Genomic DNA, 13,219 nt, shown 5'->3' with positions numbered 1-13,219 from the left:
GAGCAGAAAGGAAGTTTGGACATTGGGCTAGTCATTTGCAAGAATGGAGATCGGGGTTTGTTTTTTTGAGGAAGGAAACAGTACCTGAGGAGAGAGAACTGTTAACAATGTCAGCTAACATGAGAACCTGGAAGAGAAGTCAGGTAGTCAGTAGCTTCGTGGGAATAGGGCCGAGAGAACAATGGGTGGACAAGATGAGCCTAGAGAGCATTTGAGGGGAGACTGAGTAAAACGAGAAAAAGATACAAGGTCATGGCTAGGGCATGGGGAGAAGCATAGAGGAGCTTTAGCCTGGTGAGCTTGGGGACGGAGGGAAATGGCAGCTAATCAAGTAGTCTGACTCTTCATGCTAAAGAAATCTGAGAGCTTGTGTTTGAATCAGTTGACAGGATAGGCATTACCTAAGGGGAGGCTTTAACAAGATGGTTTGTAGTAGAGATAAATAGCTGGGGTTATCTTTGCATCCTAGGATGACCCTGGATAGTGAGTAGATTTGGCTGGTAAGAGCAGGACCTGATACTGTTTTATGTGGTTCAGTCAGATCTGCCAGTGGTTGGTCCACATAAACATTCAAATATGTGTCCCCTGGACTTTAGGTAGAGTGCAGAGGAGGGCCATACTGGGGAGGCAGCCAGGTTGGGAAAGGGTGAAATAAACAGAAAATGCTGGAAGAACTCAGGTCTGGCAACATCTGTGGAGAGAGAAACAGAGTTAACGTGTTGAGTCTGTATGACTCTTCAGCTGTACAAGCTCAAGATGTTAACTCTGTTTCTCTCTGCACAGATGCTGCCAGACCCGCTGAGTTTTTCCAGCATTTTTTATTTTTATTTAAGATTTCCAGCATCCGCAGTATTTTGCTTTCATCTTATGATTGAGTAGATTGATAGCTGCAGAAATGTTGCAGTGAATGGAAGAGCAAAGGGCAAACAGTTGGGCTTTTTAAAGTGCAGTTATAAGTGAATTGGAAGCTTTTTCCCAGGGGTGAATACAGAAGGACATACGTTCAGGAGGGCTGGAGCTTGTGTGGAGAGGAAATCAAGTAAGTGATCAGAGATTGCCTTATCAGTAGTTACTACAACGGGAGTAGCGAGGCGAAGTGAGATGACAAGGTCCAGGAGTGACCCTGAATACAGGTTGGTGAGTTTACATGGTTGGGAGAAATAAGGGAGGATAGGAGCGTAGTGAACTCAGGAGAGAGAACATAGATTGCATTTGAGGTTGAAACGACCGAGATTGAGAAATCACTTGGTGCAGAGGCTGAGGAAGGAAAACAGTGAAGATAGCTTGTTGGGAAAATAAGCATGGTACTTGGATGGGCAGTAGAGAGCTAGGATTTTAAAAGACAGGTGAGAGGGATGGAGCAAGGTGACATACTCAAAAGAGAAGTGGTGCTAGAGGAGTAAGGGGGCACACCAAGGTGTAATTTGGAGAAATGAGCCACACCGCCACTGCACAAACAGTACTAATGTCTTCAGAACATAAATGGACTGGTGCTTTTGTTTGTATAAAAATATAGCATAAAAACATAGCAAATTGTAATTTGGCCACTACAAACATACCTGATTTTTACTGTTCCGTTAATTGACATTTTTACTCTGACTAACTCATGAATTTTCACCAAAGTAATCATGCCAGGCAGATGACATTGCAGTGTGAATAGCTTAAGCTCTTTCCATTTCTTTGTTTGGCTTCATGCAAAGAATTTCCCACCCTGGGAATTTGCATTTTGGATTAAAGAGAGATGTTGCTGTTTTTCCAGGAAATAGCAGTTGTCCCAATAAAGAAAGGGATAATGACTAATAATATGTCTGTGTTCTTTCTAGCTTGCAGTGTTTGGAGGAAACCAAACCAGTGACCATGGCACTGGGAACGGCATGGAAGCAGATGTCTTGGCTTTACTACCAGTATCTGTTGATTACAGCACTGTACATGTTAGAGCCCTGGGAAAGGACCATATTCAGTATCCTTTTAATGTTGTGTGTTTATCGTTTTGTTTTTGTTGGAGTTAACCATTATATGAGAGCGCTACAAGGCCGCAGTTAGTAAAGGTTAAGAGCAGGAAGCAATTTTGAACAATGTGTCTGCTTACAGTGTAAAATAAATGTGACTATGCAACAAACAAGTCCAAATATTTTCTTGTTTCCTCCAATAATCGAAGAGCAAGAATTGCGATAATAACTTAAACAGTACAGATGTACTTGGAGCATACATTTACATATGAACATGTAACTTTGATAGGTGTCATCTGTGCAGAAGTTCAGGCCTGATCCAGATAACAATTTGCTCCCTGTATAAGAGCAATTGGTGCATTGAATCCTTTGCTTCACCTTTCTTTTCAATATGATTTAAGATGGTGATGAGAGTTCTTTCCTCTGAGGGTCGTTAGTTTGTGGAATTCTCTTTCCCAGAAAACAGTGGAGGCTCGGTCATTGTATTTATTCAGGGCTGAGTTCGACAGACTTTTGATAGACAAGGGAGTTGAGGGTTATGGAAGGCAGAGAGAAAAGTGAAGTTCAGACCACAATAGATCAGCCATGATCTTATTGAATAGCAGAGCAGGCTCGAATGGGTTAATGGCCGATTTCTGTTCCAAAGTCCTTTGTTCCTATTAGCGTGCAACTATCTTCACAGTGTAAGTTGACTTAGAGCAGAATAAAGGAGCAATTTATACAGAGTTTTCAGCATGGGTAAATTACCAATTAAATTTAACAAACAGAATCCATGTTTTCCCTACATATACTTTGTTGCAGGTTGTGCAGCATAGGTTTAATGTTTGCAAGTGCAACTGTATTTGCTTTGCATTGCATTCACTGTTCCAGTTTGTGGTGGAGGTTCCCAGCATACAGTATTGCCATTTATACATAGCTGGTCATCATCTGGGTCATAATTGGGTCCCTGCTACTCAATCGTTCCTATGTCTTGACAATCTTTATGTATTCAGATTTAACACAGCTTCCAGTGAATTCTTATGTGTTAGCCCTTTATTAGATTCCTTTACCAATACTGTCACATTGCCACTTTTTTGACTCCCTATGTCTCTTGAAATGTTAGAACTAGGAATATTAAATTCAGTCTTAATGAAACTTAAACAGCATCTTGGTTGCGTTATTCTAGCCCATTCCTCCATAGGCAATGGTTCTAACTCTGATTCTGTTTTGAATGCTCTGTGTAACTCTTAACTCTAAATTTTTTTGAACAATAAACTTATTTTGTTTACTGCTGTGCTCATTTTTTATGCCCTTAATCCCATCTCTCATTAGTTTATTCCCTCTTTCTTTCCCTTTCTCCTTGGATAGTTTCACTATATTTTAGCTACCCTCTTAGCTATTCCAGTAGTGTTAAATCCTGTTTTCCCTTACTTGTCTCAAACCTTGACTTTCTCCAACTTAAAAGGAGATTCTGATCTATTCCGCTAGTTTGCTATGTTGGCATTTTATGCCCTAAAACACTGCCCAACAGGAATGTGATGGCCTTCAGCTGTTTCTAATGAGTTTTAAATGTTATGCGTTTTAAGCAGCACTGTTCTACTATAACTGCGGTTGGCTTTTAAAAATATTTAATACATTTATTGTATGCGTTTTGAGCTTTATTGATATATCAGAGGTTGCAGAATAGTGGCGCACCAACTGCACACAAGGTAGAACTGTAAGTGGATTCCCAACCTCTCTTTCTTCAGAACGAAAAACAACAGTGGACCTTGTATGGAGAGTCTTGAGAGAGCTAGTGGTAATTTAAACTTCTGAATAACAGGAAACCAAATGCAGATTTTTATGTCGTAAGAAAATGCTGTCATCAGCAAAATTGGGTAACAAAATCAGATTGAATATTTGTCTGAAGAAACAAAAATTATGACTATTGGCATACATAACACCAGTGTTATCAACTTGGCTTTAAGGGGCTGATGCAGACTATAGAAGATAAATTTGACAGTTTAAACATCAGAGGTCTTTAAAATATTCTGGGTCAGCTGGATAGATAATGAAGAACAAGTTGGACTAGCTGCTTATATGGTTTTTATAGTGGATATTCAAGAATGAGCAAAAACAACTTGCATTTGGGGAGGAAAAGTCAAAACATTTGCACAGTTTTAATGTGCATCACTGTAATCTTGGTAACGTATTCTGGTCTCGGATTGTGGGAAGCAGAAATAAAAGCAGAAAATGCTGGAAAAACTCAGCAGGTTTGGCAGCATCTGTGGGGATGATGCAGAGTTAACGTTTTGAGTCCATGTGACTTCTTTGAGCGCAAGAGAGGTAGAAATGTGATGGACTTTATACTATTGGGGGGTTGGGGGGCTGGGGGTGGTTGAGCAGGAGGAGCAAAAATAGAAGGTCAGGGATAAGTCGGAGTTCAGGAGAGATTCGACAAAGATGACATGGACACAAGACATGGAGAGTGTTAATATTCATGTTAATGCCAAAGAAGGTGCTAATAGTGGCATAAAGGTAAGACAGCAGAATATGTTAATAGCAGAACAAGGGTCAGCGCTCTGTGAAAAACATAAGAACACGTTACAGATGGCCCTGTAGGGGGAGGGGGTTGGGAATTTTTTTTTAAAAAGATCGAAATGGAGGTCATTGTGGCCTGAAGTTGTTGAACTCCATGTTATAGTCCAGAAGGCTGTAAAGTGCCTAATTGGGAGATGAGGTGCTGTTTCTCCAGTTTGCATTGGGCTTCACTGGAACATTGCAGCAGGCCAAGGACGAAATGTGGGCACAAGAGCAAGATAGTAAATTGAAATGGCAAGCGAAGGGAAGGTCGGGGTCACGCTTGCGGATTGAGTGAAGGTGTTCTGCAAGGCAGTCACCCAGTCTGCGTTTGGTCTCCCCAGTTTAGAGGAGACTGTATTATGAGCAATGAATACAGTAGAGTAAATTGAAGGAGGTGCAAGTGAATCGCTTCTCCTGGGAGGAGTGTTTGGGGCCTTGGATGGTGAAGAGGGCGGAGGTAAATGGTTAGGTGTTCCACCTACAATTGCATGAGAAGGTGCCGTGGGAAGGGAATGGAGGATTGGACCAGGGTGCCACAAAGGGAATGGTCTCTATGGAATGCTGACAGGAGGTGAGGGGAAGATATGTTTGGTGTTGGTTTGCTCTTATGTTTTGCTTCACAGAGCCGACTCTCTTCCCCCCACCCCCCAACCCACAACTAGCCAAATCTCCCCTTTCCCCAACCCAGCCGACACTTCATCCTCAGATTGTGACCCTGGTTCTGGACTCCCCCACCATCAACAACATTCTTCCTGCATCTACCCTGTCTAGTCCTGTTAGAATTTTATAGGTTTCTATTAGATCCCCCTTGTTCTTCTGAACTCCAGCGGATATAATCCTAACTGACTCAATCTCTCTTCATATGCCAGCCCCGCCATCCCAGGAATCAGTCTGGTAAACCTTCACTGCACTCCCTCTATAGCAAGAATATCCTTCCTCAGATAAGGAGATCAAAACTGCACACAATATTCCAGGTGTGGTCTCACCAAGGCTCTGTATAATTGCAGCAAGACATCCCTGCTCCTGTAGTCAAATCCTCTCGCTATGAAGGCCAGCATACCATTTGCCTTCTTTACCGCTTGCATGCTTACCTTCAGCGACTGGTGTACGAGTACACCCAGGTCTCGTTGCACATTCCCCCATCTCAATTTATAGCCATTCAGATAATCTGCCGTCCTGTTTTTGCTACCAAAGTGGATAACCTCACATTTATCCACATTATACTGCATCTGCCATGCATTTGCCCACTCGCTTAGCTTGTCCAAATCACCTTAAAGCATCCTCCTCACAGCGCACCCTCCCACCCAGCTTTGTGTCATTTGCAAATTTGGAGATATTACATTTAGTTCCCTCATCTAAATCATTAATATATATTGTGAATAACTGGGGTCCCAGCACCGATCCCTGCGGTACCCTGCTAGTCACTGCCTGCCATTTGGAAAAATACCCGTTTATTCCTTCTCTTTATTTCCTGTCTGCCAACCAGTTTTCAATCCATCTCAATACACTACCCCCAATCCCATGTGCATTAATTTTACATGCTAATCTCTTATGTGGGACTTTGTCGAAAGCCTTCTGAAAGTCCAAATAAAACACATCCACTGGCTCCCCCTCATCAACTCTACTAGTTGCATCCTTGAAAAATTCCAGTAGATTTGTCAAGCATGATTTCCCCTTCGTAAATCCAAGCTGACTCTGTCCGATTCTGCCACTGTTTTCCAAGTGCTCAGCTATTAAATCTTTTATAATGGACTCTAGAATTTTCCCCACTACCGATGTCAGGCTGACTGGTCTATAATTCCCTGTTTTCTCTCCATCTCCCTTTTTAAATAGTGGGGTTACATTAGCTACCCTCCATTCTGTAGGAACTGTTCCAGAGTCTATAGAATCTCAACTCCCAACTCCTCTCGCGCTTCTCTTCAACTCCCGGCTCCTCTCGCGCTTCTCTTCGTAGCTATTGTAATATTGTTGCAGGGTGATCGTGATCATTGAAATGTTGCAAAAATTACTGTCCTTTCTAATATTAGATGCCTCGAAACTGCCCGCAGTTCTTTCTGTTTGATAAAGGGAGACCATGTGCAGGCGACCTTTGCTCCATTTCTACAAACTGGATTTGGTAACATATGAAACCTGTGATGCATGTATGTATTTTCCAATGAATATTTGAATAATAAAATAAATATTGAACAAGGCTACTTTATAAAATCTACAGTGCAGATTATGCACAAATTATAAACCATGATTTTACAAACTATCTTGAGAAAGCCAACAAATTAAAATACACTATCTTAGAATAAACATACCACATCTTTTGTGTCAATACAAAGTACCTTTATATGTGCCTAGGTGCAATGTGGCAAGTTACCTATCTGATTAAAATCAGAAGATAGTGTTAGGACTTGGACTTTCACTGAATGTGATGTATCAGTGATCAGCTATGAATGTAAGTTTAAAAGATTCTCAACCCACTGAAAGTTCTAGGAGCATTTAAATTTAACTTGGAATGTTACTAATTTTATCAGAGTTGGTACTCCTATTAAATTTATAAGTAAAATTTTAGACAGCCAATATATGAAAATTTGGAACTGCATTAATGTGCAGGAAAAGAAATTGGGTAAGTGGGTTGGGAGGGAGTATATTTAGTGTGAGTGAGTCCATTGAATAATTTCTGAACTTTATTTTCCTTTTAAAGTAGCTGAATAACAATTTGGGATAGGTGGAGTGGTTCATAATAAAAAGCCACCCCTAGATCCTGGATGAACCTTGATGGGCTGAATGTTCTTTTCTCATTTCAGATCTTGTTTTGCATTGCAGGATTTAAAATAGCAAAAACCTTTATTATAAAGAAAAACTTCCAAAAAAGTAATTTGCACTATTAGTATCTAAGTTTGTGCAAGTCACTTGTGTTGTAGGCAAAACACGCAACAATTTCCACATATGAAGATTCCTCAAATAGCAATGAAATAAGTCACTTGTGAATCTGTTTTTGACGATAAAGATTTAAAAAAAACTTTAGAGAAAAAGTATTGTTGCATAAGCGTAAATGGATATCTGACAACTCTGTAACTGTCACAGCCAAAAAACCGCAATGAAAATTATTATTTGTATTATACAGGGGGAATTGATGCAGAAAAGGTTTAGATTTTCAGTGAAAGCATGCAGTGCTGTATGCTAAATTGATGAGTTTTTTTTAAACCAAGTTTTTATTTTTTTCCCAGTTGATAAAGGGGCATTGGGGTACATGAAGAAGAGAGGAAAGGACATTTAAGTGTAACTAGATTCATCCTTGGGAAGAGAGAAGGGTAGGTAAAAAGTCAGACTGTCTACGCATTGAATAGCAGAAGAACTAGGATAAAGATACCTGCATGCCCAATAGGAAGACATTGTTGTTGTAATGCATTATCTTAAGTATTATACACATGGTTTTATATGAAACATAAGTGAATGCTCCTATGTAATTGTCAGCATTTGGTTGAACTGGTTGGTTAATTTAGTTATGGTGAAATTCCAGAAACAACTTTCTTTATTTTCTACTGCACACCATGGACATTTAAATGTATAGATTTGATAATTGCCAAACCATCGTCCAACTTTAAGAAGTTTTCTTTTATGTTCTGATTTTTAATTTGTATAATGCAGGGTGAGTTTTTGATTTGAGAATATAGTTTAATTTCCCTCTTATTTCCCACCGTATTTGTACTTCACTCATTGCAGTGGTGCACGAGATATTTGCATATGAACATTTGTACTGTTGAAGCATATCTTTTTCAAACTTTTTCAAACTTCAGGCTGTATGCATAGTGTTCTAAAAGATATCTCCATGTCAAAATATGTTTGACTTTAAAACTAGCCCAAGCAAGCTGAAGCTGGCAAAATTCAGTTTTCTGTTAGTAACATTAACAGTGCATGACTTTATTTATTGTTTGTGGTTCATCTGTCACATTTATTTGAAATTTGTTTCCAAGACCTTTGCTTCCAGCTGCAGCTAATCAATATTTTGATTTATAAAATGTTAATAGCCCATTCTAATTTACACCAGATAATGCTTTTATCAAAATCTATTCCTTAACCTTACCTCTCAGACTCCCTATTGATATCTATTGTTGGGATGGCTGTATACACTGGTTATGTGTTTATGCCTCAGCATATTATGGCAATATTGCATTACTTTGAAATTGTCCAATGACTGCCTTAAGCCAGGAATGAGGACCAGAAATACAGGAGGGAGAAATAAGGTTCCTGATTGATGATTGGTTATTTCTCAATAGCCTGGCAAGAATGCTGTTGAAGACCAACCCCATTGAATTATAAAGGAAGTAAAAGCTTGAAAAGTGGCAAATCAAAATAGAATGGAGTGTATTTCATGGTTTTGTATTTATTGTTTTAATATGCATTCTTGCAGCATAACAAGGTGCCCTTGTTTGTTGATCTAATTATTATAGTTACTGACATCAATACTGTACTTGCCTCTATTAGTGTGCACATTGCATTGTGAATGCATTTAGTTGTATCTTTGAAAAAATGTCAGTTAGTGTGAAGCATTCCATATATATATATATATAAGTAATTCAAATATAACTTGGACCTAAAATTGATTAAATATTTGGTACTGTCAGAGTATTGAGGAAACAAATTTTTAACTTTTCTGAATTTTTGGCAATTGACCTGATTGGAATTTTCATGAGATGCATATTTTGAAGTATGTTTCATTTTTAATACCATTTGAAAAGTAATGTTGCCCACCTGTAAGACTTGTTTAGAATTCCAAATGATGTCATATTTTTGGTGTCCTAAAATTGATACTAATATAAAATGCTTGTGACGACTTTCCATTGTTTTGGTTTATTTTATGATTCTGGCCAGTAAATGCTGCTGCTCAGCCTTTTAGTGGGGGAATGCACGTCTGTCTGCTATCAGTGTTACTTCTGACAGTATTCCTCACACACAAGATGAAGTATAATATGGCACACCTTCTGATGTCCACTCCTGATAAAGGAGCCCATAAAGACCCTTTCCGCATGCTACAGGGTTCTGTTTGCACTTCTTACCAAAAAGGAGACATGACTTCTTTAGTGAACAAATACTAACAGATATTTGAATTTAGCAGTTAAGCTAGTTGTTGGCCATTATGATGTTTTGACAAAAGCCCCTGCTGTTGTTTAATCAGCAGTAACAAAGCCATATTCCTCGGTGTTCCTTTCTCTTGCCAGTGCAGCTCAGGTACTTATCTGAAAAAATGTCAAGTTTCTGTTATCCCTTGCTGTTTTACAATTTTACAAAACATCTGGGTTGCCAACCAGACTAAGTTGCTTAATAGACTTCCTTAGTTCTTTAAGATTGTTCCATATAATTTTGTCCTGGCAAGTGCTGAATCATATATCTAAATGTAGTGTGCAAGATTCCTTAATGCCTGAGCTTGGAAAGACTACCTCATTTGCTTAGAAGTGGTTTTGATGCACCACAGACAAGCAGACCAATGAGGTAAGTCATTTGGATTGACCAATTGGGATGCAGAGTTCTGAAAATAATAAAAACATTTCAGAGAACTTTGCCAGATCATCTGTGAGACCAAGCAACAATCTTTTATTGATTGGGATGGCACTTGAGCAAAGGGAGCCTTTAACATGAGCTACAAATATGTTTAAGATTGTTGTGCTTTAAGACTGTACCTTTAATTTAGGGTAAAATGAAGGGGATCATATGACTTGCTGTGAGGTCTGCCTGAATACAGGTCTGGGTCACGTGACTTTTAAAGATTAAAGGGAGGCTTGGGTTGTTTTGCTGGGAAGATGGTCTAAGGTGTTCACGCTTGGAGGCAATGGCAGAGTACTCTTGTTTACAGTGGTTATACTGTTAGTCTCCAAAGTTCCAGGAAGAATGTCAGGTTGTAAACAGTTATGCTTTAAACTCCATTTACTTCCAAGATAGAATAGAATTGGAATCCAAAGAATAACTGATCATTTCTGCCTAGATACAAGGCCCATGTGATTCACATTGCCATTGGGATGGGTTTTGAGAGGAAGAAAGAGTCCTTAGAGTGTCATTGTGAGATTGAGTTACAGGTTCTCTGAAAAGATATCAGAGAATCTCACAGACAAGTTACTCTGCCAGGATCTGGAAAGAGAACAGCTAGAAGCAAGAAAACTTTATGGTTTACTGACCAGGAATGTGGGTGAGAACTCATGCTTGGATTGAAAATAACAAATTTGTGAGAATTTAAAATGAGGCTGGAAGATTCACCTAGCTTGAGCTAGAGGGCGAAACTCCAAGGAGAACCTGCACTGTGAAAGTTAGTTCTGGGTTTAAAAGATACCAGACTGGGAAAGGAAAAGATCAGAGGTGAATCCTTGGGAGCTAAGACTCACTTTGGTCTGGTTCCAGGAGAATTGAATATCTACCTAAGAGAGAGTATAATTGTGAAGTGGGATTTTCAGTTGTGTTAAAAGTAGAAGGGGAAAGTTCTGTTGATAGCTTAAAGTATAAGTTGCCTACACAAACAGTCTTTAGTCAATATTGTTTGCTTGTTACAGTGAAAGTCTTAAACGTGAAATCGCGTCATGTTATCCTTTCGGCTTTTATACGAAAGTTTGAATTTCTTTAAGTTATTGGCCTCATGGAAATTGTAACATCAACTAGTTTGGATACGAGGAGGGCAAATGGTCAGAAGCTGAAGGGGAATGAAATGAGAAGGTAGGTTCTGGGTTAGCTGGAAAAAAATAACTTTTAGAGGAAAAAGTGAGGGAGAAGAAATTGCAGGATGATCAAGGATTGGATTTAGAGTGGATGGGAAACTGGGAGAAGAGCTATTGAGTTATTTATGATACAGAAGGAGGCCATTTGGCCTAAGGGATGTATTTGATATTGAAGAGGAGGGCAAATGCTGCAGTACAGTGTAACAATTAGTCACATGACAATATCACCCTGACACTGCAACTGTTTGAAATGAGTGGTGGCAATTCCTATTGATTTCAATGAGATTGCAATCAGGCCGGAAATCTGTTTTGCCAGTTTCTTGCCTGTGTGGTAAAGTTGAAAGTGATCCCCATCTATCCATCAACCTGCTTATTCTTGAGGTAGGTCTTCTAGCAAAGTTGAGCCCCCCAATAATTCCAAGCTTGAGAGTTCACACAACAGGACCTTGAGGATATCACTTAAGATGGTGGGGATCATTATCTCTTTTGAAAGATGGACATGTACATGAACACCAGCCATGATTTTATATTTGTAGAAACTCCCCGTAATTCTGCTCATAAACAAAACTGCAGATAAGCTACTGTAAACCTTTATAGATAACAGTTACATCTTTTTTTCCAGATTATTTTTGTCAATATGGTAACCCTAATTTGTAAATTCAAATCTTTTTTTCTCTTTCTCGGGTGCTCCAAAAAGGCTCTTAAATTTGATCAGGACAGCTCTTTTTACATCCATAAATAGAGTGTGAAACTAATGAATTGTGCATATAAAGACTGAATTAATCACAATATATTGTACAATTTGAATGATTCCTTCCCTAGTCCGTAACTTGCAACATTGGTACAAGTTGTTGACCCAACTTGGGCCGAATTTTCTGCCTGTCGGGCGGGCGGGCCCGACCCAACCCAATCTCCGGCGGGTGTGGAGCTGATCGCTGCCAGAGAAGTGGGCCCCATTGCCATTTTACGTGGGCGGGCTAATTATGCTATGTGCACTCTGTGCGAGGCCGGGGGGTGGGGGGTGCAATTCCCCAAAAGCGAGAGTGCGCTCTTTTGCGCATGCACACATTTCCCTGAGGCTAAGTGCTGCCTCAGGGAGATCACTTACACTTAAAAAAAATATCAAAAATAGAAAAAAAAAATTCCCTAACAATGTCACATGAGAAGGGACACATGTTCACATTTAACATAACTTTATCAAAAATTTTAAAACCCTGCATGAAACCTCATCCTGCCGCTGGATGAGGTTTCATGTTTTCTCTGTTTGCTGCTGGGGCTCCTGGCCTGCCCGCTAACCTTAAGGTTGGACGGGCAGGTCCTTTTAATTGTTTTAATGATCCTGTCAATGGCCTCAATTGGCCATTGACAGGTCGGTGGGCACACAGCTGATTTTGCTGCGCTTCCACCTTCCTGAAAATTTAAATGTGGTAGGGTGACGTCGGGGGTTCCGCCCAACGTCATCCCGCGTCATTTTACGTGTCAGCAAGCGGGTTCCGCCCCCCCTGCTCACCGACTGCAAAATTCTGCCCCTTATGTACTGTGACTGGATTTAAAGAAATAACCACTAAACTACAATCAACCAAAATATTTATTTTTGAATCATAATGGGTAAGATCTTAGAATAACTATCTAACCTTATGACACACTCTGAACAGATTCCTCCAGGAGGGGTTTTCTCTAATCTTAGCATCTCTGTTGTTACAAATATCTATAAGATTGTTATGTTTTGGGATTGTGTCCCTAATTTGGGGTAAAATGAAGGGGGTGGGGGGTCATGTGATCTGTTCTGAAGCCTGCCTGACAACAGGCCTGGGTGCCATGGCTGTTAAAGATTAAAGGATGGCCTTAGTTGTTTTGCTGGAAAAGTGGTCCAAGGTGTGCACACTTGGAGAAATGGCAGCAGCATCTGTGTTTACAGTGGTTCGACCACTAGCCTCCAAAGTCCCTGGAAGATATTGAGAATGTTGGGTTGTAAGCAATTATAAAGTTAATGGTTACCAGGCTGGGAAAGGAGAGGAACAGAAGTAAACCAAAAAG

At 39.8% G+C, this 13,219-nt stretch overlaps 1 protein-coding gene across 4 annotated transcripts in view; it reads left to right on the top strand.

Moving 5' to 3' along the window:
• sptssa (serine palmitoyltransferase, small subunit A) overlaps positions 1–9,316 on the top strand; it is a 38,726-nt gene extending 29,410 nt beyond the window's left edge. For all 4 annotated transcript variants that reach the window (XM_041215137.1, XM_041215135.1, XM_041215138.1 and 1 more), the window contains exons 2-3: positions 1,824–1,960; positions 8,573–9,316. In XM_041215137.1, the coding sequence (XP_041071071.1) occupies positions 1,858–1,960; positions 8,573–8,676 (207 nt within the window). In that variant the 5' untranslated portion in view covers positions 1,824–1,857 and the 3' untranslated portion in view covers positions 8,677–9,316. The remainder of the gene's footprint in view (positions 1–1,823; positions 1,961–8,572) is intronic.
• The last annotated feature ends 3,903 nt before the right edge of the window (positions 9,317–13,219 follow it).

This window comes from Carcharodon carcharias, chromosome 20 (assembly GCF_017639515.1).
Source record: "Carcharodon carcharias isolate sCarCar2 chromosome 20, sCarCar2.pri, whole genome shotgun sequence".
Classification (NCBI taxonomy): Eukaryota; Metazoa; Chordata; class Chondrichthyes; order Lamniformes; family Lamnidae; genus Carcharodon; species Carcharodon carcharias.
Note: the sequence above shows the minus strand (reverse complement) of the source record. Positions and strands in the feature narration are given on the sequence as shown.